Source organism: Xyrauchen texanus, chromosome 10 (assembly GCF_025860055.1).
Source record: "Xyrauchen texanus isolate HMW12.3.18 chromosome 10, RBS_HiC_50CHRs, whole genome shotgun sequence".
Taxonomy (NCBI): Eukaryota; Metazoa; Chordata; class Actinopteri; order Cypriniformes; family Catostomidae; genus Xyrauchen; species Xyrauchen texanus.
Window position 1 is genome coordinate 18,980,222 of NC_068285.1, and position 27,078 is coordinate 19,007,299.

General features: G+C 36.6%; 1 protein-coding gene across 3 annotated transcripts; it reads right to left on the bottom strand.

Annotated features, from left to right (window-relative positions):
* Positions 1–480: 480 nt before the first annotated feature.
* On the bottom strand, positions 481–22,317 carry LOC127650892 (uncharacterized). 3 transcript variants are annotated; one of them, XM_052136532.1, is made up of 5 exons: positions 22,173–22,317; positions 5,763–5,873; positions 2,783–2,889; positions 995–1,371; positions 481–733 (listed from the first exon to the last, which is right to left on the bottom strand). In XM_052136532.1, the coding sequence occupies exons 3-5, from the start codon at positions 2,864–2,866 to the stop codon at positions 652–654; spliced, it is 543 nt and encodes a 180-aa protein (XP_051992492.1). In that variant the 5' UTR covers positions 2,867–2,889; positions 5,763–5,873; positions 22,173–22,317; the 3' UTR covers positions 481–651. The 3 variants fall into 3 exon arrangements, with proteins under 3 accessions (XP_051992492.1, XP_051992493.1, XP_051992491.1); XM_052136533.1 differs by lacking the exon at positions 5,763–5,873 and adding an exon at positions 15,761–15,875; XM_052136531.1 differs by lacking the exons at positions 5,763–5,873; positions 22,173–22,317 and having other exon boundaries at positions 2,783–5,112.
* Between the last annotated feature and the right edge of the window lie 4,761 nt (positions 22,318–27,078).

Genomic DNA, 27,078 nt, shown 5'->3' on the forward strand with positions numbered 1-27,078 from the left:
GCTAGTGGCCTTGTGATCATTCTTGTTGGTTGATGGTCAACTCTCCTGTTACTGGCAGTCAGAGCTGTAGCTAGTGTGATGAAAGATGGTAATGACTCTAGGGGCCCAAATTCTAAACTGTATTTTTTTAATAAGAAAGGGGCCCAGAGCAATATACAGTCAGGAGGCCCAGAATGCCTTGCTACGGCCCTGCTAGCAGTAGCAGGTCGCAAATAGTAGGGGACAATGAGAGATTAGTTTGAATAGCATTTTTATTATTTGCCTCAATGCTGATTTACTCTTTCAGCCCTTGGTTAATGCATTCATGTCTGCAACATTGTAGAAGAGGGTCAGTGCCATGTATAAATGTTTTTTATTTGAATGTAATTGACAGTAAGGAAAGACAATAGAAATTTATGAAGAAAAGGGATAGAAAAAACAAACAAATCTGATGTATAGATTTTGGGTTCTTCCAACAATATTTTGCCTGTAGCTTTCTTATCCATGGTGCTGGTAGACACACACGCTAAGACCCCCTCGCTCAGTCAGCAATCAGGAGGCATATGAGGTTAATTCATACTTTATTCAATCCATTTACAAGCAGGCAAGTACAGATGCACACATCAATTTATGACAACAAACAAAACATCTCCCATCAACCGCTGGGCTCCATTAGTCAAGAGCCGTGTATTCTGTGCTCTTTGAAGTTTCTTCTGAGTCTTCTGTTTCAAGCAGGTAGTCGTGGACTTGAGTCCTGTGAAAAAATAACAAAGATTACTGACGTTCAGGTGCAGGCTTTTGATATTTCTTATGTAATTTGCCAAAAAAGGGTCCATTCACACCGAACGCATTTTTGCGTCAGTCTGCACGTTTTCACGATTCATAAAAATAAATAGTTAGTAACAATTTAATTAGGGTTATTCTGGTATTACCAAATTAATTGTCATTGTATTGTTATACTTATTAATTCCATTAATTTGCCATGTTTTATTACAAATTAATTTAAAATCTTTACCTTTCTTTTGGGAATGGTGCTTCAGGTGTCCGTGTGTACAAAGTCAAGGCACGAAAGGGGTTTACAGTGAATACATTCCTCCTCCCGAACCTTTGCGGTAGGGTTGCTGAGGGTCCGGTCCCTGAGCGCGCACACATAGTGCAGGACCGGCCGAACCGCTGAGGGAGGTTGATGGTGGACTTGGGCGCGCGGTCACCTGCACCCGTCTGCGTATCCCGTCCGAAGCGAAGTGGTAGATTGGCGTGCAGGTGCTGTGCTGGTTTTGCAGTTATCGGATGAAGTCGAAGGATGGTGGGTGAGCTCACACGACCACTGGTTGGGGCTACATCAAGAGTAAAGTCCTCGATCTCTAGGCTCTGTGGAATCTCTTGAGGGTTCTTTGAAAACAAAACAAAAAACTGCTCTGTAAATAGTGTGAAGGAAAATTTGTTACCCATAAGGAGCTACATTTCTACCTGATCTGATCCTTAATATTGACTTTGGTTTGTGTGACCTTATCGAGTCAGGTCGATTTAGTTCTACAACATATTGTCTGGGACCCCCCATAAGAAATAAAAAAATAGATAAGGGGGTAAAAAAAATATTTTTATTTTAGTAAATATAATAATAACAAATACAGTTTAATTTAACAGACATATCACCCTGTAGCTCAAGACCGGTTGCCCACTGAAGCTAAGCAGGGTTGAGCCTGGCCAGTACATCCAGGAGACCTCCTGGGGAAAACAAAGGTTGCTGTTTGAAGAGGTATTAGGGAGGCCAGCAGGGGGTGCTCACCCTGCGGTCTGTGTGGGTCCTAATGCCCCAGGATCGTGACCAGGGCTGAATTGGTAATCTAGCACACCAGGCCTTTTCCCGGTGGGCTGACACACTTTTGGGGTTTTTTCCATGCTATAAGTTGGATAGAGGGCATTGTTCCCTGCTCTGTTTGAATGGCAGGCTATTAATGAGCATGAATAAAGTATTTATTAAAAAATGACATCATTTGAAATCTGACACTAAAATCGTGTCTCTCCAAAAAAACTACATCTGACTCAAATGATGGAGCGTGTCACAATTTTTGCCCGGCAAGCCTTTCTGGACATCATATGTTTCAAAATAAAAGTCCCATATTACATAAAATAATTTTTACATTAATATTTTATATTAATATAATATTTATAATATGAATTACAATGTAAAAATAAAATATTTTTCATCAAAGATTATTTTAGGATATCCTACAAAAGTTAAAATAACATTATATTCATATGCTTTACAATAAATACAAATAATTAAAGATGAATTTGAATATCTGCTAATAGTAAAACTGTACATATCAAACACAGTCTGTTTGCAATTTAATAAATGACAACTATGTTTGTGATATCTGGACAACATAGGCTATATCTGATATCTGTTGGAAGCGCTTTCCACCTGGGTGGAACAGAGAAGAGGTCTTCAAAAGGGTATTTAAAAGTATTGAATTGGATATGCTGATACCTGCAGATACCCTGATTATTTAGTGTATATAGAAGGAAAATCAGCACAGTTTCAGTCAGTATTTCAGTCAAGCGTTTCAATCAATATTTCCTTAAAATGTATCCAAAAAGTCCCTCTTTTTCCTTTAGACAACCCACTTAAATTGTGATGACAGCACTGACCCAACAATTGTTCACATTTCTATTAATTTTGCTTTACATTTTATGCCTTGTACCTATAATTTGGCACATCTGTGTATTCCCACACCAAATTTCCTGAATGGACAGTAGAGAACTGTTGTCAGAAAAAAAGAAAGAGTAAAACACTTACCACTGGAAACTCCCCCCATGTAAATCTATTAGGATCTCTGTCACCTGTAAGGGGTAATTTGAGAGCAGTAACCTCCCTCAGCATCAAGCTGCTCAGGATGCCAAGGGCTAAAGAGAGCAGAGTAGAGTAGGACATCTTACAATCTTTCACTGAAGTCCACATGCATTACAGGGTTTTTATACATTTTGGACATGTGCAAATAAACATGCTCACAATAACATTCCACATAATGCACTCACAGCATTTCATACTTAATAACACAAACAGCACCCACATTCATTCATTCATTCATTCATTATATATTCACTAATGACCTTCTTTAGGGTTTCATAGCAACACAGTGGCACGTCCAACTGAAAGGGGAGTAAAATTGTTACCAAAGATGCCTCGGGTCTCTCTATATTGTCCAGGAGATTAAAATACAGAACATATTTATATAAAGTTAATTTAATTAGTGATTTAACAGTTTTACCCTTCTGGATAAAACATACATTTTCTTAATTTCTGCTGGTTGTTTATGCTGCCCATGCCTTTTGCAGTAACTATTCCATTTTGAATATGAGTGCTCACAAATTCAGAGGAGAAGGGAAATGGACAACGAATGAGGATGTAAAAAAGTCTCACAGAAAAGTACACATAATGCTAAAATATGGGTAACATTAAAAAACATAGAGTTAACAACATTTGTAAACATAAGTACTTTTACATAAGGTCTATTCCACTCTGTATGACTAGTCCATAATGTGCATTCACATGGAAACTAAACCTTGGGGCTCGCTCCAAATTAGCTGAAGAAGATTCCATGCAACAGTAGTTTAGATCAGTTTATTGTGAAACTCATTATGACCTCAATTTCCACTCAGACATTTGTTGCAGTAGGCTAAGTGAGCAAGGTGTGGTGCTTTCCACGTTAAAGATGTTTGACGCGTTAGCTTGAATAAGACACTGACACGTAAGAAATGTCTAGATGAGCTGTTAGGCCACATAGCCGTCCTCATCATTGGTTTGGTATTTTACATTTCATCAAAGACTATTTTAATTGTCATAACTGTCATGCAGATGACATCCGTGGTAGTGAGGGGTGGGATATTTTAGTTATATAATTAGCACTTTTAGAAATTATGTATGCGCCATTTACTAGATATGTTATAATAAAATAGAATATAATATTAATAGTTCATAATCAAAAATGTTATTTTTAAATATTCATATATATTATGATACACTGTGTTGGATGAGGATGTAGAAAAATGGACATTCTATGTATACTGTTTAAAAACAGTGTTTTAGGGTGTTTCTGAGATGCCACATTATGACTAACATATTGTATTGCACCAGACCATCAGAAACCACTTTAAAGGAAGAAAAATAACTATTGTAGGTCATAATTAGCAGCATTTCATCATATAACACATAATATAACAAGTTTAATGCCATACTCTATGCTCAGCTGCATACTTGGCTTAAAGTGTAGCATGATCTTCAGCCATTTGTCATATAGTTGATTGTATAATTTGAGAGATATTTACATAATATATAATTTAGCACACGCTTTAGTAAAACATATTGTAGAGAAAATTAATTATATATTGGTACAGAAAGAAAATGCAATATACTTATTCAAAGAGCTTTTAAACTTCTTTTTATTTTAAAATTTTATGATAATTATTATACAATTATTTTAACTGTAAAAGTAATAATCTGCATTTTTTACCTTAATGAGTCATTTCTAATTGATCTAACCCTAAAAATGTTGTTGGTGCAACTTAATGTATCCAGGTTGATTAAGTGATGTTCAGTGATTCAACCAGTTAATTTTGGTATTACAATATGAAGCACAGCTTATATGCAGTGCACTGAAAAAGTGGTAACCTGCAATTGTTACCTCAAGGATCTATTTCTGTTTGATCTAACCCATAAAATTGCTTTGCTTTTTGTAACCTATATTTGCCAGGTAAATTTAGCCAGATTACTCTAAATACATTTTTTAAATGAAATTAAACCAGTTAATTTAGATGTTGCACATTAAGCATATTTTTATGTTCCCTGACAATTTTTTTTACAGTGCAGAAAATGTGAAATCTTACAAATACCAACATACAGAATGAACAGCAGAGCAAAATATAAAATGTAGCAAATAAATATAAAGCATATAGGAATAGGTAGTTCAGTCATTTTGATAATACAAATAAATTAACTCAATTCACACTTGACAATGTCACTTGACATGTTTGCGAGATGGTGAGGTCACTACATGTGCCTTTCCTACCCACCAGAGGGCAATGCAACATCTCAACGCTCTCCTGCAAAACTACTTCAATAATTGTGTCATCAAGGCTGAATATGAGATATGTGATAAAATAAGTTAAATTAAGGGTAATTATTTGTGTGTTTATGAAACTTTAAATTAAAAGTGTGAGACGCAGAAAGCACAGACCACAGACAAAGTGATCATATCTAAGGGCAAAACAGGAGAAAAAGTCAGTGATGGCTATTTGCAAATTAATATCATTATTTGTCATTATTGTGGTGCTGTTATACCTCTGGGCTTGACTAATGACATCACCTAGAAGCTAACCTTGTCTGAGCTACTAGACCATTTATCATTTTTATACTATACATGTGAATGAATGGAGAGCTTACCTATTGCAAAAAAGCTTTTACATTCATAACACTCACGCAATGTTGATATAGGTTCCAGTAGTTTCTTTTTCACTTCAATGTGCCTCAGTGTATATTGAAATGCCCCATACACAGTGTTAAACATGGTACTATGGATGGTTTTATGCCTTTTATGTAGATTGTCAAAGGATGTAGGACAAAGTGTGGTTAATGTGCAGTTTATCCAATCCTTCATTCCAACTGTTGACTATTCAGACCCATTGTACTATTTCGTCCATCCTGTCAGCCCCAGCTGATCAAAGACCTGAACAGATAACCAAACTACACACTCAGACAAGAGGTGGAGACAAGACCTTACCTCTGCTGCAAGAGCTTAAGAGTCATCCATCTCCGCAGAGGTCAACTTGTTTCTGCCAATCAGGAGTAAAGCGGAAGGCAATGATGAAGGAGCAGGAAGTCTAGGAAATGGCTTTAATGACAGAGAAGGGGTGTGTTCACACATGTGCTTTAGCATATTACTATTTATGTACATGTTATATGCTCTGTCTTTTCCAGGAAATTGCATCTGTAGCTTTGAACTTGGTTCAGGCTTCTGTAATCATGCAGGAGTGAAATGGACATGAGAAACATTAGATGATGAGAAGTATAAAAGACAGACAGACAGACAGACAGACAGACAGACAGATAGATAGATAGATAGATAGATAGATCAAATGTGATCGGTAGGTAGGTGTAGAGAGAGAGAGAGAGAGAGGTGGATTAAAGGAACAGAAAATAGACAAACCCTCGCAGGGTCTTGAACTTTGATATCTAGTCTCCTCGCTCTGCAGATTCCTCAGTTGTGGCTGACAGTGATGATGGGGTCGAAGTTGGGCGGGATGGCCATTCAAAGAAAAGTGCAGTGAGTTTGGGGTGAGTGAGTGACCTTTAACCTCACTATAAAACTGAACTAGACCCCTGCACTTAACCTGAGGGGCAGTGGCCGAGCAACCTCCACTGTTAAAACTGGACCTAAATATCCTGTTGTCAGAATTCCCCGCCTCCTTATAACTATATCTTGTCTCTCATAGCTCCTAAATCCCACATATTTCTTTCAAACCGTAAATAATCTTAACATTACTATATAGTGGTATCATAAAAGTGACAGACACCATCCATCCTTTCTACATATTTTTTATGTTTCCTATATTCCATATTTATTTTTTTTGCTTTCTGTCCTCCCTTTCTCTCTGTGTCTTTATTCAAGTCAAACATATTATTTAACATCACTGAATCAACCTAAATATTGTTTGTGTAGCTTAGGCTACACCAACAAAACGAATTTTAAGGGCGAGGTAAACAAAGCCCCTACGGTAACAATTGCAGGTTACCACTTTTTACAGTGTACCACTTCACAAGGGTGAAGATACACAGTACACAAAGCACCAAGATGTGATAGCTTCATTATGATCAGCAATCACATGCTATGCTTAGTGCCAACAGATATAAAAACAGAAGGTGCGTCAGAGCATGAGAAAGACAATGAGAGACAGACAGCGAGAGACACTTGACAATGGAGATGCAAACTAGCCATGAACTTGAGCTGACAGTAGAGCTCATGTTGACTGATGACAGATATGTAAGAACAGCTGAGAAACCGGGATGGATGAGACAGAATTAGTTTGAATGTTAGGCATAATATTTATCTTTTGACAAAAATGTCCTTTAAATTTTGTCAGTATTTCATCATGTCATATTCATTACTTTTTGTCAATTTTAGTCTGGCATGTAATTTTAGTTGACAAAAAATTTTTATAAAAATATATATTTTAGCTGACGAGACGACAATGTACAAAATGACAAAAACATGCATCAAACTGTAACAGGACAAACTTTAAACAAATATTAAAATATTTTGAAAAATTTATTAAACTTATTATTACTAACTACTTATTAGTCATTTAAACATGATAAATCTTGCATTATTTTTTCTCAATTTGTCTTGTGATATTTTTGCCAACAGCATATTTTAATTTAAAACGTTTGATTATCATCATGATGCATTTTTTTTGTCTCATCGTCGTTGGCAAAATCAAAAAAGCCTTCATCAACTAAACTTTTTGTCAGTAATTACTTTGACAGATTTGTATAGAGGTCTATTTATTGTACTGTCTATTACTGTATTACTTTAACCTGATCTATGTGTTTTATCCACGTGTAGTATTGTATTTAAGCCAATCTTGAATACTGTAGCACAATTGTTGTCTTTCATACCCAGAGGAATGTTTTTGCAAAATGCAGTTCCCATGTCTCATTGACTTATCGAATTTGTCTTTGAAGTTTCTCCTAATATCTTTAGGAGAAATAAAATCACACATACACAAGACACTGGTTAACAGACAGTAATATTATAGATCTATAATATCAATATGGATAGCACATCCAGAAACTTTGGTCTTGAAAGAATTTGAAAATGTGTATGTACATTTTGAAACCTCTGTTGTGTGTGTGTATGTGTGTGTGTGTGTGTGTGTGTGTGTGTGTGTGTGTGTGTGTGTGTGTGTGTGTGTGTGTGTGTGTTTTGTGTTTTTTTTTTCAGACTTTTGTATCTTTACAAATCTTCTCTTTCTCTTTCTCTCTCTCTCTCTCTCTCTCTCTCTCTCTCTGTCTTTCTCTCTCTTTCTCCAACATACATATATTTTTTTGAAGGAATGTTCCCCACTTGAGAAATTAATTCTAATTATTTGATCTCCTAAATCTCAAATGCCAAATCCCCACTGTTATTACATTCCAATCTTGTCAGCCTGATTTTCCATCATCAATCCTGCACACACATCATACACCTACACACAGCACCCATACTATCTGGGCCTCTGAATCAAATCCCATGGATCCCTGTTTGCTCCTGTAGAGGAATGGTTTTTGTTTGGGCTGTGCAGTCAACTGAATGTGGCATTTTCCCACTCTGTGTAGTGATAACATCAAGGTGTTGAAAGGTACAATCTCAACTCTTGGCACCTGCCAAATGGTCCAATAGAAATTGCTCTGCTACTGTTTTTAAAATGATTGGGAGTGAGGGAAGCAAAGAAACCAATTAAAAAAACAGCTGGGACCAAAACACTAATGCTGATTGACATTTCAGAGCAGCTTAGACAAATAAAATCAGTAAAAGAAAACACTTGCATGTTTTAAATTTTATGGATGGATTCAATATTTCAAGCAACAGCACCGAAACAAGCCAATACATGTAAACCAGAGAGGCAAACCATGAAATGTCTGGGTAAGTCTAGCTATGCATAACTGTGTTTACATTGGTAAATTGCAGTGCACAATGTTTTTTCTATGTCAGTTAGTTGGTGTTCATCCGAAAGCTGGTGGCAAAAAAGTTTAATGTCAATCATGCTGACAATTTCTCTCTCAGCACACCTGGAGCTGACAAACACATGAGGGTTTAGCAGACAGATCTTTTAAAAAGTAAAATGAATGGCTGGCATAACAGAGGTTATATGGTTATGGAAGAAAAGTTTTTGTAATGTAATTTGTATGTTTCTCAAAATGGGAAAAATTTATTTGTATTTCAAATTTGCTAAAACGCGACTAGGGTCGAGAAAACCAACTCAAGTCATTTTTTCTTCGCCTGTTCCACTGAAATCAGGGGGAGCACAAATGTACAATAACAAATGTATGATAGGAACTGTTACCATTTTATTGAAGCATTGTAGACATGCCATTTATTCACTGTTGTCCAAAGGTAAGAAATTAGAGAGAAAACACAGAGGAACGTATTTACAGAGCATTTACTGTGCAAGAGAATGCTCTTGGTGTGTGTGTGTGTGTGTGTGTGTGTGTGTGTGTGTGTGTGTGTGTGTGTGTGTTTAAGTGGGAAGGATAGAAATAAGAGAGAGACAGTGCGAGTGAGAGAGAGAGAGAGAACGGGAGGGATTTAGTGGCTGACAGCTATGACTGATGATATGTTGGGTCTACAGTCTGAAACAGTAGATAGTATCAAGGAAACCCAAGATTAAATCAGCTAGAACACACACACACACACACACACACACACACACACACACACACACACACACACACATTTTCCATTTACTGACTTTGACTGCTTCGCTTTAGTGTTGACTGCATCTACAAAAAAATCAAACGCTCAAAACTCCAAAGTCTTGTAGATTTACATTCAGGTACTCTGTACCAGCTGTTTAGGGCATTCATTATCACACAGACACACACATACACTTGCAATTTCCCCTACAGACTCGTTGGGATTCTCACACATTCTACTAATTGGTCGTTTTGAACACAGATGTCATTGTGCAGAGAATGAGGTCACAATGATTGGTCTCTGAGAGAGGGCAAGAGAGAGAAACAAAGTGAAAGATGGAGTCAGAGGGAGAAAGACAGACAGATGGGGCTGGGAGAGAAAGACAGACAGGGGGAGAAAGGCAGACAAAAACTGGACAATGTGTCTAGTGCTGTGCAGTACTTGCTAATATGCTAGGGTGTTGTGGTTGGTTGCCAGGGCGTTTTGCAGTTGCTAAGGTGTTCTGAGTGATTGTAAGTGCAAACATATTGAAAACACGACTAATTTGTTCCCAGCCCATGTTTACACTTTGGCCCCTGTTTCCTGTTTCATAACCTTTACTCTCTAAACTCATTCTCTTCTGCCACCTTTGTGAGAAATAATATGACATAGCCTATTATGTGCATTTTTTTCTGAAGTTGCTTTCTCCTGAGTGTCTGTGGTTGGTCTTTGAGAGAACCTGGAAGCTACACGCAAACACACAAGCACATATTATCCACCCACTTCAGTCTTTCTTCTCCATCACGCATCATTCTTTTTTCTCTTGCTCTCTCTTTCTCTTTTTCTCTCTCTCTCTTAGCATATATTGACCGATAAGCTGATGCAAACTAAAGACAGGAGGAATCCTATTCTTCCTTTTAACAAATCTTCTGTTTGCACTGTCAGCAATGGAAACACTCACACTACACTGACCCCTCTCTCTCTCTCGTTCTCTCTCTTTTTCTATTCATGCACACATTAACACTGAAATCACATCCATACATACAACCAACATGTGCAATGTGGAGTATATATCTAAATGAGGACAGACTGTGTAACATACTTATATTATTTTGATGTAAATAAAATGACTTAAGAATAACCTTAAACCCAAACCCCTTCCCCTAAAAGAAAACATTTAGCATTTTTATCATGTAAAAAAACAATTTGCGATACTTTATACTTGATATTTATTTTCTCCAAATTAAGGATGTTCCTAAAGTTTCAAAAGTGCCTAAATCCGTCCCTTTTGTCACATGTAGCTGTTACGTCTGAGGAAAAGAACCTAGCTAAATAATACTTTTGTATTTGTGCTCTTTAGAAATGCATATGCATTCAAACACCAAATCCAAGTCCTTTTTTTTTTTTTTTAAATACCGTTTGTTTGATCATGTCTTACAGTTTCTGATTATTTTATCCATTTTCATTTCTGTGTTGTTTCTAGCACGATTACAAAACTAATTCCTTTTCACCGGTATTGCGGGCAGCCAGAAGAGGAGACTTCTGGGAAAACAGACAAAACACAACAATATATCGCTATTGCTCACTGTCACTCTCACAAAAAACCATGTGTGGGGAAGATTGTGTGATTTTGTTTGTGCATGCGTACCAAAGGGAAACTGCTGTCACAATCCCCAAACCCCATGGTCTCATTTTAACAAAGACCAGGTGACTCGTACCAGCTTATGTGTGACTGCTAATTTGCTGCCCCACTTTGAATGCTTGCGTATGTATACACACTCGTCCGAGTGGAAATGGCAGCTCTCCCTCTGAAACATGGCGGCTATCGATGGGAGGGTTATGAGTGAAATCAATCGGAGTTGTTGCTAATTGAGTCCACCAACGAGACATACACATACATGCGTCTCATTACACAAAATGAAACTTTCACCTGGGAACCATCAAACCCAAACTGAGGGGGTTATGAACAAATTGCTTCCAGACTACCTTTGTGCAGTGTAATTGAAATGGTCACATTAGCTCTTATTCAGGCATTTTGTTGGCAGACCCTCTGAAGGACCCCAGTTGTTGTACAGCCCTCATCGCCAATATAAACTTTATTTGAGAACAAATCCCTCCTATTCTTGCTGAATAAATAAAGGAAGAAAGAATGAGAGAAAAGAAAGATGCTATAGATACGAAATGAGCTGGACAAAGAAGGAAAGCAGTGAGTGATGTCATGGCTCATTTTTCTGTTGCTCTCAGTGGCTGGAGCCCAGGAGTCACGATTTGATCTTCATCGTCTTCATTCATTCTTTTTTATTTCACATTGATGACAAAACTGCTTAGTGTGAAATTGAAGTGCTAGAATGTAAGAATGGTGCACAAATGTTCAGCCTCAAATCGTGAGCATCTGTGTGTGCTCCTGCATGGTTGGCAGTGAATGTTGAATGGATATTGTGCGAGCCAGCGGGAAGTCTTCTGGGTAATTTAAACATTCTACGACACTAAAATGGCCTGTCAAAAAATTAAAAGGAGGGGGGCTGGATTGAAGTAGAGCAGTGAGAAAGGTGTTCTGCTTCTTTTCAGTCGTTTACATTTGGGGCATATATTTCATGTAGAGTGTCATGGTGTCATTTGGAACAATCTGGAAAATCTTTTACTTTCATGTAGATTTTTATTCAAAGGAAAATATTTCAACTTTTTTTCTTTTTGTTACATGAAAGCCACATTAAAACTGATGTGGAATCTTTTTACCAAGCCTTAGTTATTTATTTATAAAATACTTTGTTACATAATGACAAATACTGTGTTGTGTGTTGTCTATACAAATGTATCTCTTGCATTTGTGTATAGAAAAATTCCATTAGACCGTTTTTTTGGTTGTAGCATACAGTTTCATACAGTGTATTTTTATCCATTTTCATTTCTGTGTTGTTTCTAGCATGATTAGAAACCTAATTTGGCAACTGTAATTTTGCCAAATGACACAAAAAAGTTTTTTTAAACATTAAAAATGTAATTTCCATCGCTATAATTTCTACCTTGAATTCTATTAACTACAGATTTTGAGATGTGACGGAAATTACACTGTTGTGAGAATTCAATGACAAAAAAACTTTTGGATATTGTCAGTAGTCAAATTATAAAAAATGGTGGGTGTGAAAATGTTTCTGTCTAGAAGTTCACTGTGCCAAAAGTGCCCGAAGTTGACCCTTATATAGGCCAATGTGTCTGTGTGTGTGTTTGTGTGTGTGTGTGTGTGTGTGTGTGTGTGTGTGTGTGTGTGTGTGTGTGTGTGTGTGTGTGTGTGTGTGTGTGTGTGTGTGTGTGTGTGTGTGTGTGTGTGTGTGTGTGTGTGTGTGTGTGTGTGTGTGTGTGTGTGTGTGTGTGTGTGTGTGTGTGTGTGTGTGTGTGTGTGTGTGTGTGTGTGTGTGTGTGTGTGTGTGTGTGTGTGTGTGTGTGTGTGTGTGTGTGTGTGTGTGGTCATGCATGTTGCATTTGATTGTTAACAGTGTATGTGACTGACTTTCCAATGCTGAAGAAAAAAAGCAGGAAATCAGAATGATATTTAGACATGCATGCTGCTGTCTGTCACATTGTATGAATCAGTGTGTGTCTCAGACTGTAAATCAATGTATATGTATTTTATTTGATATTTTCTCACTGTCAAATCAATTAGGCTTCTCAAATGGGAGAAATGAGGCTTGGCATTGCCATCATGGTAACCAGGGCCAACTGTTGTTGCTGGGGTAATGTTATGTGCCACCTGTGCCAAATGGATGATGTTGATATATGTTGAGGTTTTTGAATAGGAAAAGCTTGGGAAATTTTGGAATCAAAGAGATTTTGGGATTCTCAAGGCCTACGATGGAAGACTTCCAATGTTTGTGTGTGCGTTTTTGTGTTTGCGTGTCGGTTTACTTGCCGACAAGAGATTACGTCTAAATCTTGTTCTAAAGTGCTCATTATTTAACCTTGAAAGGTTACATCTTAAAGTATTTTTGATGGTGGAAAACGTTGATCCATATCTGGGTTACATCTGTTTTTCTGTATCTTGGTATACACAGTATGTTTATGCATCTGCATGTGTATTTATGAGTTCTGTAAATGTAACCCAGCCCATATAGTTTAGGCTTGATCAGATATTTTCTGTGTATATTCCTGCACTTGATTTGGGACTAGTTTTACACATGCATGTGTTTGAGTGCATGTGTATACAGTGTGTGTGTGTATTCCTGTCGTCTCTGATTGCTGTTTGTTTTATTTGCTTTGCTCCTTTAATCAGTGCTAAGGCCCCTGCAGCCAGCGGAAGGAAACTCTATCAGACAAGCCTAGTCTCCCAGGGAATAACAAAGGGAACTCAACTGAATCTGTGGCTGTATATGTGAAACACAAGCATTAACGTCATATGTTATTCTGTTATCCTAAGTTATATCTGTTAGAACATGATAATTACTAGTTATGATGTCATTAGTTAAATTATATAAATCTGTGATAATTAAAAACTTTTAATGAGGAAAATGCCCTCAAAATATTTTTGACCAAAATGTATAGACATTTCTGTGTAACATTAACCAAAATCTAAACTCAATTAGCTGGGGCTAGGGCTGTTCACACAATATGTGTTCTTGCATTCAAAATAGCTAGATGAAGCACAAAATGCATTTATATCAGGTTTTGCTTTTATCTTGACACAGCTGCACTCTGCTCATGGCGTGAGAAGCTAAAAAACAGCTAAATGTGTCAGGACGGTCAAAGATGTCCACCTATTATGTTTACATAAAATAAAAACAATAAAACAAATAGCTCAGATGGAGGCAAGAACACACCCTGTGTGAACGGCCCCTTAGTCTAGTCTGAACCATATTACTTGTTGAATCTAAGTTCCTTAGGATTGTCATAATTGTTCCCACCTGCAAGATCAAGAGAGGGCAAAAAAAGGTGAGTGGATGAAATCCCTCCTCTTGTCACATCAAATGAAGTTTCTAATGACTCCCACTTTCTCCAGCTGCTCTGTGATGATCAGGAAGGATTTCTGAGCAGCTTTATGCCCTAATGGCCAGTGCATCAGGAGGTCAAATCAAGTCCACTCACTATAGCTTAAATGTACTTCATGTACAGTGCAATACGTTATCTGATGTCCATGATTCAGTGCACTGGCAGATTTCTTATCCCTGACATCTGAACTGTGTTCTCGGGCCTTCTCAAAGTCTGCAACGTCTCACCTCATCTAAGTGTGCGTTTCTAAATCTGACAAATCCTCCCTGTGGGAACATTTGGAGGTGTTTTCAATTATTAATATATATATATATATATATATATATATATATATATATATATATATATATATATATATATATATATACACACATATAAACAATTGAAGTCTACAGTACATCTCCCATTTTGTAAGAGTGTGTATTCTGTGTCAGAACCCGTGGAACTATTTCACCACAAGAGAGCTGTAGTTTCTTATCTGTTTTAAAGATTATCTCCCAAACATAAATTTAACACAATTAAAATAATTTTACTTATTTAAAGTCCATTAGAGCAGTTTAGTGTTTGAGTGTTTAGTGTTTAGTTTGTTTGATGTTTGACACTTTTTCTTTCTTTCTTTCTTTCTAAAAATATACATGCTATGTGTATGAAAATATGAGTATGTGGTCTGTATCCCCACAGAAATTATTTTTTTCAATCAGAGCCATAGTAAAGAAATCTATATGTAGAATGATGCGTGTGCCAGAATAAATATATATATTTCCAACATAGAAAGACATAGACAGACGCACATGTATATATAGGCACAGTCTAAGCCTTTCAGATCTGAAGAGACATTGTGTGCTACACGGTATATGTATTTTGGACTGACTGATGTTATTCTATAAAACCACAGAGCTGTCCATCAACCTCTCACTTGGGCGGCCAGTCAACTGTCCCACCTTTAACCTCTCACTGTTGCCCTAACATTCTTATCAAAGTAACTATTATATTTTCTAGCATATCTCTGTCATCAGCAGAAATTACCAGTGTTTTTCTTTGAGTAATAAGCAAACAAGTCTTATTTTATTCTTTTATGTGGGTGTTTTCGTGGAGCGAGCTGTATTTATGTTTGCATACATTTCTCTGCCAAAGTAAAGACAGATAGACACACACACACACACACACACACACACACACACACACACACACACACACACACACACACACACACACACAAAGCCTAAAATAGTCAAGCGAGAGGTCAGTGTCTTGTTTTTTATATATAAATATTGTAAATAAAATCATGGAATGAGCCTGCCACTGATTAGTGGTTTAGATTAAACAGTTCAAATGGTGAACTATAAATGAAGTAAAACAATGCTTACTAGTGCACAGGAATAACAGTGCCACTGATGGATGATGTTTAGTTGTGTTTCTTTTATGTTGCTTTCCACAGACAGCATTTCTCTATTTCTGCTCATTGATCCCTCTTCTTCATCTCTAAAGTGATCATTCAAAGATATCAACTGTCAGTAACAATGATTACAAGAAGATACTCAGTTGAAAAAGCCCCTATTTTAATGGTGAGGTAAAAAAGAAAAGAGAGAGGAGTGATGTCAGGAAATAAACTTGTAAATAAATCTGAGTGCCCAAACCTCTTAGCACCAGAAACCCTAAACCACCTTCCATCATTTACTCACGAACACACACAGATGCCCCTCGGCACTCACTCAAGCACACACATAACCAGGGGTGTCAAGTAGTTGAGTAAATATACTTAAGTATTATACTTAAGCAGTTTTATTTATAAATTTTTTGGGATTTGTACTTTACAGTACAATTCAAATGGAACGCTTGCACTTTACCTTAATTATATATCCAAAGGAAAAATTGTACTTTTTACAATTTTACTTAAACTTGAAAAGTACTCACTACATTTTTGTAGATAATTTTCTTTCGTCCTACTTGACTATCTGACAAACAACAGATGACAAACCAGAGGTCAGTCATTTCAAATTTCACACTATGGCTGTGTGGAGTTCTGACCATCTGCAGAGATGAAATTCGGATCTGATAAGAGCTTCGGTTATGTTGAAATATTTGTGCGACTAGACATAATGTGACAGCCCAACCGTATGTGATGATTTCTTTAAAAACTAAGAGCAAGACATGAGAAACACTGACGGTTTTTGTCCAAAACTTTATTCTAAACACCTGCTACTTCTACAGATTTGTCAGTTATGAAGTCAAAAATTATCATTCATGTTGCAAATACACACATATATATATATATATATATATATATATATATATATATATATATATATATATATATATATATATATATATATATAAACAAAAGGCTTTTGAAATTAAATGTTTATGTCATTTATTTCTTACCTTCATATTTGAATAATATCTATGAATTTCTACTCCTTATTTGCTGAATTTGTATTGTTTTATTAGGCAACTATTCATTATAATAATATTAACTATAAAACCAGTAATGATAATGAAAATAATAATTTGATTGAATTCCTCCATCTGCTCAATCACAAGGTTTGGAAGCAAACCTTAGAAAACCATTCACAAAACCAACAACATAACATTCTTAAAAGCTTATTTATTTTATTTTATTTAATCTTTCTCTATGTCTCAAGGGGCTGGGAGCTCTGACATCGCAATTTGTGAATGCCTTGTCACATACAAGGACATTGCGTGACTGTGGCAAAGTTTTTGCAAAATAAAATTATGTGGTTCATTACTCGTCTCAGGGCAGTTCCGAAGTGAAATGTTCACTGTGTGGCGCTAAAAGTGAGTGAAATGTTCTCCAGAACAGATGAGGTTTTAAAAGTTAATACTAAATCAACAAAACCGATCTCCAAACCCTAAACTTTAAACCTAAACCTAACCGATAGTGTCAGAAAAAGCAAATGTGACATGAAATTGCATCATTCTGTGGTGCTTCTATGATACTTTCGGCTGACGTATCGACTCGCGTGCTCTTCAGGTCTTGTACGCTGATCCTTTATACCGCATAAGCAACACTCTATCAGTTGAGCTATTGTGCAATTTGATCACACTTAAACAAGCTTGTAAATGTAGTTGAATATGTAATACAAACATTAAAATGAGTTGTGCGCTATAGTAAAATTCTTTAGATGTAATAAGAGGAACAGAATGTTTCAGAATGTACAGAAAGTAAATGTTTTTGAACTGTTAATCTGTTGCTTTACTTGTGATTTGTGTGAAAAGGGGATAAAAGTCATTGTTATTTTGGTGCCTCTGGTGTTCATTCCACCAGGAAATTGCTGTAATGTGCAACAGGCCACATACAAATAATTATAGTAAAAAATAGTAAAAAAGGATTTAAACATTGATCTGTTTCTCATCCACACCCCTTAAATCAATCAGCTGAACTGCATTGTGTTTTATGGAATATTGAAACATGCTGAGAAAAATAGAGTAAATGAGAGACAGACAGAAAGCATTACCCTCTGAAAAGACATTGGAAATAATCAAGTACGCCAAGAGGGTGAGGGAGAGCAAGAGATGGAAAAAGAGATTAAACTACTTGATGAGAGGTTAGTCACTCAGTCAGTCAGCAATCCTCAAACAGGAGAGGAATGGTGAACCCACATTGGTGTCACTCAGTCGTCAATCTAAGTGGCAGGCAAACCACAGGGGCCCATGTCGCCGGGCGGAACTTGTCTTTCAAACACCCAGCAGCTGCTAGAATATCACTACGAGAGATGGAACACAGTCTGGCTGCCCTGACACTTTTTCCCCTCTGGCACTTTCACACAAGGACACACACACGTCCAGCCTAACAATCTCACACAATCAAAAAATAAATACATACAGACACACCTATAGTCTTATGCCACAAAGTGAAAACAAAAATATTTCCTTTTAATTGTAGTCTATAAGAACATCAGATATGGTGTAAGAAAATATTTTCATCCATTTCATGCCCCACCGCACAGACATACAACTCTCTTAATGCATTTCAGATTCAGTTGCACACACATATACACACATTCAATTGCAAAATAAAAAACAGACAGATTATTGTGTGAAAAACACAAAGTCATGTTTACGAGAAATGGAACCCACTGATGCATAGCACAATGACAACAGAGATGACAGATGGCGGTATCTTCTAAAGAGAAACTGACACTTTCTTAAAAAAAACTGTACTGAGTATGTGGTGTGTTTCCCAGAAATGAATGTTTATCAATGCATCAATACAGAAATGTTTCTTTTTTTTGCTTCTAGAATAAGATAAGTGCAGTTTCGAGAGAATTAAGGATAAAATGTGAGAGAAAGAGTCCATATGGGTCTTTGAGATGTTTTGGAGGGTGGCTGGAGTTTGTGTGTGGGAGTGGGAACCAGAGGCCCCCTTTTCCAGCTGCTGTCCTCACTTTTCTTTTCTCCCTTTATTTGCCACTCTTTTGTGGTTCTTCCTTTTCTTTTCACCCATCTCATGGACTCTGATTTTGCAGACTGCTTGTCTTTCAAAGACTGCTCTCAATGAACCCCAGAGTAAGAAAGAAACAGACAAGAAAGTGATTGAGATGTTTATTTCAGTATGTGCCTAATTTCTAGGCATTTTCACTGTAATGTTGGGTTTAATGGTGATGGAAAATTTGCACAATTACTTAAACCAAATGCCAATAAAATCCACTTTTGAATGACCCAATGAAAGAACCTCATTCAGCTGAAGTGAATCTCAAGCATTCGGTACTGTTTGCTTTGGACCAATCATAATAACCACATATCCAACAAACCCACTTTCTTTGTAAAAGTGTCAGATACTGTCACATCAATCTAAACTTCAGAGAGCCGATATTGGAAAGTCTTAATTTGACCCAAAGAGCATTTTATTTGCCAATTCCCATGCATATCCACACACATGATGTATTATTTTAATTGGCACAATATTTTAAACTGTGAGTTTGTTTCCTTAGATTCTGGGTCAGCTTGAAATGACATGAGTGGTTTTACGGCATCTGGTTTTTCTCATGTGTGGTCAGAACGCTGACAGCTACTTGATGATGGCTTAAGTACCTATTTTCAAGTAAGTCATTTTATTAAAAGTTGATTTGAGGTAGAGAGTGTACGAGGCTTGTCAACATGGTTTATATGTGTAACAGCGCAAGATCGTCATGGCGGTCATTAAAGCTAAACCAAAAACACACATTTGCTTGTCTGGGCATTTAAAAAATAACAAAGTTGACACGATTGGTGTGCAGGACCGGCCGACATTTGAGAACGCTGGAATCCGGTGTGTGTGTTTGACAGAGGTCTACGTTTCAGTGTTTTAAGTAAAAAACATTAACACATCACAAATTCAACCCCCACCCCAAAAACATCTGTCAGCCATCACTTCCCCATCCTCCTCATCCCCCGAGGGCTCAAGAAACAACTTTTGAACTTTGACCCAAAGCATAAAGCTCCACTTAATGGTGCCCCTACTTCCTCCCCCATTCTCTCTCTCTCTCTCTCTCTCTCTCTCTCTCGCTCTCTCTTCCATCTCTCTTTGTCTTCCTCTCCTTGAACACAAAATGATCTATAAATTGCGCAAAGACAATGTGCATGCTATCTAAACAACCAAAACTGACACACTTTAAATGGATTAACAATCGTTGTTTTCATTCATGCAGATTTTTCTGTCCCCCTTTTAACCCAACAACAGCAGCCTCAAGCAAACATGATGGCCCAGCAACTTATTCTTTTGGGTTTATTTGATGATTTTGATAATTAATGCAGATACAATGTTATAACACATGAAAGAAAAAAAAAATCCATTAACAAGCAGGATTTCTTATGAGTGTGATGTAGGATCAACATTTTGTGGTTTTGAATGACTGTTATTGCTCATTTTGTTTTGGAATTTTGAACAATTTCTTTATTTAAAAATTTAGAGGCAACTTGGTCCTGTTTTAAACCACTTTAAACTGATTAATATACAAAGTCAGATATACATGAACCCATGACCCCCCCTTTAATTTCTCTCAGTTCTCTCATTTTCTCTTTTCATTTTGTTTTGATTTACCACCCTCCTCTTTTATCTGCCCTTCCACTCTCATCTTCTCCACCTTGACCTATTGTCAGTATATATCATCCTTACTCATTGTCTTTGAGTGTATATCTCTGTCTCTCTCGGCTCTTCCCTAAATCAATAGCAGACACATTAGCGTTTTGTTGAAGGGGAAGAATACATGTGATCCGGTATCAACCAGGGGTCAAAGACACACTTTGAAATGCTTACACACTCATCCAAACACAAACACTTAAAAACGTTTTAAGTATCATGAACACATTTAGAAAAGGATATGATAAACTTTGCAGACAAATTTCTGTTTAGACAACTTTCTGCTAAGAGTGTCAGCCATATTCCAACTTTTTCCATTAATCTATACACCTAAAAACATATTTTGGTTTCCAAAGAGAAATCTGCTAGTTTTAGAGGGCAAATACAGTTGTCGAGTGGGTCATCTAAACATCCGTCCCTTACTAAAACCCACAAAACCCAGTGTATGCTGAGAAATGACCTGACTAACATCTAATTATAGCCCCACACACACACACACACACTCACACACGCACTCACACAAAAGAGAGGGAGACTGTTTGTAATTGCACAAAATTCAGAAACAATAAACAATGACATTAAGTTTAAGATTAGCACACCTACATAATATACTGTATGGCAGTGGTGATTTCTCAAGGGCAGAAAGCCTTCTTTGATGGCGTAACATGCCGAATACATAAATATTTTTTCATCCTTTCATTCTCCTTGCCCATTTTTGCCTATATATTTTCAATCACATTCCACTCCTAATTAATCTACAAATGAATAGCAAAAATAAAAATGTATCCAATCAGAATTTATCCCTCGATGCTTACAAGCAAAGTGAGACGACTGTTTCGCAAATCACATGCCCGAAGCCACGCTCTTTAGCCGAAGCAGTGCGTGAGTCTGAGCTCCACCCTGTCAGGCCTTCAGAATTTCCACAGAATCCCTCAACAGGGTAAGTGAAGAGGCATCTAAAGTCAGATTGTCAGATTCATCAGCCAATCAGATTGATTTATTTGTTCTTGTGGGAGTGGTCTTTAGGATATGTCCCAGTCCAGGCCTTCTTGCTGGCCTTGAGTGACACAATCATGCTTTAAGTGATGTACGTAATTTGAAAGACAAGTCGGCTGTCATCTCTGCTGTTATTGCCATTGAGAAAGAGATGCTTATGGATTACAAAACCTAAGATATCCTGCATGATTGTGCGATTGATTAACTATAGGTGCAGTATGTAAGATTCAGAAACCCTTGTTAGCGCATGTACACACACTCCATAGGGACACGTGCAAGTGAGCATCGGCCAAAACAATGAAGTAATGTACAAAGAGACTGAGTGTGATTCACCGGCATCATGCTGACAGATGAGGTAGCATAATTAAAATTACACAGTTATGATTGTTTTACTACAAACTTTGAGAATAAACTTAAACTACTTATCAGTTAACATAGCATACACAGATACAGCGGCATACCACCGATCTATACCAGTTTACTGTTGTTGTTTTGAATGTTGTATTACGATCAAGAAACGAGCGCGTTTGCTTAGATTTATCCTGTATACCTGACTTTGAATATCGTTGAAATTATTTGAAAGTTATGAAGCAAGGTAGTTTGCAATTTGTCAGCATTAGCAGGCAAGATCAAGTTAGCTAAAATGACACAGATCAATCCTTATGGCACTATATGTCACATGCTTTGCAGTTTTGTAATCTTACCTGTCCAATAAGAACAATGCCAATTCAGGGTAGGTTTTGATCCCCAAAACCGAACGAAGGTCCTGCCAGGAATCAAATGACCTGCCGATGTTCACTCTAGTTTTCAGAGTGAACCACGATCACATTCCCGCTTTCCTAGACGGGATTCAATAAAAGGCTCTCGGGAGTGTGCATAAAGGTCACATCCTTTGGATTTTCCTGGCAAAACCGACCCTCCCCCTTTACATGAAAATCTGTCTAAATGCTTTAATAGGCAACCTAGGAAGTCTGGGAAGGGCTAATTTTTTAAGTTGCATTAGAAGCCGTTCACACATACATACAAAAAATATATACATGAATTTGTACATACTGCACCTTTAATTAAACAGGAAAGCAGGACTGATTTTCACTTGGTAAGTGCTTTTTGCATTGTTATAGCAACATCAGGACTTTTCTAAGTGTAAATTAGGCTGCTTGAGCATTCAGTGTTGGATCAAGTTGTGAAAAGTAACCCTGTACCCTGACGAAACAAACAAACAAAATTTAAATCACAAATATAATTAGAGAGCTTTTCTTGGTATTAGACCTGCTTGTTCTGGCTTTCGTGTGTGGACGTGCTTTCAAATGTCAAATGGTATAATTAGTTAACTGCCACGTAATGTATGATAGGCATATGGTGTCTTATTCATTGTGAAACTGTGTTTTCTTAATGGCACGAATTGCACTGAAGACCTAGACTTAAAATACACGAGCCACGGCTCCTGCATGGATTAGTGGCAGATTCTGTACACGGACCTCTATGGAACTTGGTTGAGAGCGACACTTTGTGGCAATGTACAATCCTCACATCAGTACAGATGACGCTTTAAAATTATTTTCATATGTGACCACAGCAAGGCGCTAAGGAGTTGGAAATGGTCTTGAAATGCGTCATATCCGGACATTTTGCCATTGGATATTTTGAGTGATGACGTCACCAACAACGGACAAATGAAATTGCGGTAAATAACACAGCGGCTCTGATTGGATAGGGCTGAAGTGTCAATCAAGGAGCACCAACGCAAAGAAACATTTGTAGGTCAGTTGGAAATGTGCAGGGCTACAAGCAACAACTCCGCGCTCTCAAACACAGGGCACAGATTTAGTCAGAGAAAGTTCTAATTTTACTTGCATGAATGAAATAGATTTTAATAATTTAATAATAATAACTGTTATTAGCATTATTGTTAATGACAATAAAATAATAATTATTAAGTAGTATTAGTATTGTATTATTATTATTATTATTATTATTATTATTGTATTATTGATTAAAATACAATAACAATTTATATTATATCACATTGTACTATTATATTATTTATAACATTCTATTATTACATTTTATTTTATTACTTTTTATTATTATATTTTAGTAGCAGCCATATAATTATGCTAAGAACTATATCACATTAATAATAATAATAATAATAATATACATTTAAATTTAATTATTGGTTGTAGTCGTTATAATTAACAGCAGCATTACTATAATAATTTCTGTTTTTCAACACTGTTATTGCTTTTATTCTATTTATTGTCAGAATTATGATCACTTTTGGTTTTGCCACAATTGCTTGATAGATAAATAAACATGATAAAATCATACAAATGGCTGTAGAAATTACAATATGATTAAGCATATTTGGCACATTTTGCATACACCTAAAAACATATTCTTTAATTAAATAAATTTTATTTAGCTTAGGTTTTTACCTTGAGAACTGCACTTTGTTCAGTAGGGCTTTTCTATAGGAATTCTGCAATTATTTACCTAACACATGGCATTATTTTCCCAATTTAATAAGTGAATAAATAAATATATAGCTTAAATTAATTAATTAATAATCTTATTAGATTAAGAATCGTAATCGGTGCGACTTCAGGCATATTCACATAAAATAAATAAAGATGAAAGGATGAGTTTAGCGGCCATGGAGGTTTTACAGTGTTGGATAATATATATATATATATATATATATATATATGTGTGTGTGTGTGTGTGTGTGTGTGTGTGTGTGTGTGTGTGTGTGTGTGTATGTGAGAGCGTGTATGTATCACTTTGTGGGGACCAAATATCCCCATAAGGATAGTAAAACCCGAAATTTTTGACCTTGTGGGGACATTTTGTCGGTCCCCATGAGGAAAACAGCTTATAAATCATACTAAATTATGTTTTTTGAAAATGTAAAAATGCAGAAAGTTTTCTGTGATGGTTAGGTTTAGGGGTAGGGTTAGGTTTAGGGGATAGAATATAAAGTTTGTACAGTATAAAAACCATTATGTCTATGGAAAGTCCCAATAAAACATGGAAACACAACATGTGTGTGTGTGTGTGTGTGTGTGTGTTTTCTTTCTTTTTTCTTTTCTGTTTATATCACTGTTGTGCTCACTTGTCACCAAGACTAACATACTTGACATGGCATCTGCTCATTTTGATAATGGATGTTCCTCTTTCCACGAATGCCAGCCCAGTGAAACTTCTTTGTTTTAGCACTTCAATGCTATTCCACAAAGCCTTACGTAGAAACGCATGATTATGCGCATGTCCAGTGTTGCCCAGTAGTTGGTTTGTGACGTCACATCGAACCCTCTCTCTCTCTCTCTCTCTCTCTCTCTCGAACATTCTTTTAAGGGAAAATAATTACTATTTAAACATTCTGCATTCACTATTGTTTGGCCAGTATGGTTCAGTATAATGTTTCCCATGCAAATATTTTCCATATATCTTCATGTTTACAAAACATCTATTTATTCTAACAGGGAAATGTTTTAGTTCAAATATATTTTACAGTTGTAAAATATATTATTTTTAAAATATATTTGTAAAATATATTTTACCCCCCCCACCCATAATTATTGTTTAATTATGGTTTAACTATTAGACTTTTATTTATATAAACCATAACCCACATTGCGAATCATTCAACGCCTTTTCTTATTTATTTTTTTTACATTGCATTTTGCTGAGGGTTATAACAACGTGTGCAATATCTTTTTAAACAGTAGATGGCAGAGAAGGTTTAACTAATTGCTTCCCTAGTAAAAAAAAAAAAAAAAAAAAGATCCTGTAACAAAATCACATGTAACAAATAGGCTACATATAAACTATGAATGTATACACTATCACGGGGAGCATAAAACAAACAAAACAAAAAAATCAAAGTTACAAGTTCTAACAGTTTTAATTGCCTTCTGATTTAAATAGGACCAAATTGAGTCGAAGATTTATTTTTATTTTTGCCTGAGCAATTAATATTTGAGAAAATAAAATTGACAATAAAAATTATTATCATATAAGCACGATTGTGCTTTTTTAAATAGACTTTCCAGGACACCAAATAATACATAAATTCTTAATAAACAAACTGTTCATCAAAAGTACTTGAAAATAAATTCACAGACACCTTCCCACAAAGATCTTACAAATAGGTTTCAGAGCAACTATTACAAAAGGTGCAGCTTACATCAATACTATCTCTATATTTGGCAAAATAATAAATCCCAAGGTAAATCCTGAGTAGGTGAACACACTCCGCTGAACATCGACGGCTTCTCTGTGGAGATCGTCAAAAGCACCACATTCCTTGGTGTTCACTTGGCGGAGAACCTCACCTGGTCCCTCAACACCAGCTCTATCACCAAGAAAGCCCAGCAGCGTCTCTACTTTCTTCGATGGCTGAGGAAAGCACATCTCCCAACCCCCATCCTCACTACATTCTATAGAGGGACTATTGAGAGCATCCTGAGCAGCTGCATCACTGCCTGGTTTGGGACTTGCACCGTTTCGGACCGCAAAGCCCTGCAGAGGATAGTGAGGACAGCTGAGAAAATCATTGGGGTCTCTCTTCCCTCCATCAAAGACGTTTACAAAAAGCACCGTATCCGCAAAGCAACCAGCATTGTGGACGACCCCACACACCACTCACACATACTCTTTACCCTCCTCCCGTCTGGCAAGAGGTACCGAAGCATTCGGGCCCTCACGGCCAGACTGTGTAACAGCTTCTTCCCCCAAGCCATCAGACTCCTCAATACTCAGAGACTGGTTTGACACACACGTGTCCTGAGTTGCACTTTAATAACTGTCACTTTATAACTGTCTGCTACCTCAATAACTGCTATGTGCATAGAACATTATCTCATAGTATGTTATGTTTACATTTTTAGAAACTGTCATCTTTTTGCACTACTGAGTACTGGTCGGTGCTGCACTGTCTATTGTCCTGTTCATTGTCAGTAATTTGTTGTACTATCCTGTACTTTTTGCACGTTTGCACGTGCACTTTATATAGGTAGTTTATATAGGTATTTTATTTCGTTGTGTAGTCTCATGTGGTCCTGTGTTGGTCCTTTGTTGTTTTTATGTAGCACCATGGTCCTGGAGGAACGTTGTCTCGTTTTGCTGTGTACTGTACTAACTGTATATGGATGAAACGACAATAAAAACCACTTGACTTGACTTGATGTTAAAAGATACTTCCTTGGTATAAACCAAACCTTTTTCCAAACAATATAATCTGCAAAATGATTCCAAAATTAAATTAAATATGACAGTTTACCTGGAACAAAGGATCTATTTGGAGAGCGAAAGGAAAAACTAATTTTACATAGAATTTTTATTACATTAAATGAGGACCAATGTTGGTTGTAAGTTGTTGTCTAAACAGCAAACAGACTCCAGGAGGTATTAAACTAAAAACATTTGCTTAATCACCAGGTGTAATTAGGATATTATAATCAGCCAAAGACTTGTCATAAATGAAGAGAAAGTAATTTAACTTAAATAATTGCTACACCAACATGCCATTATCAAACTAATATATATAAAAAAGTGTCTTATACAATGTCCTTATTGTTCCAGGCCTATGCAATTGTTGTCTTTCCT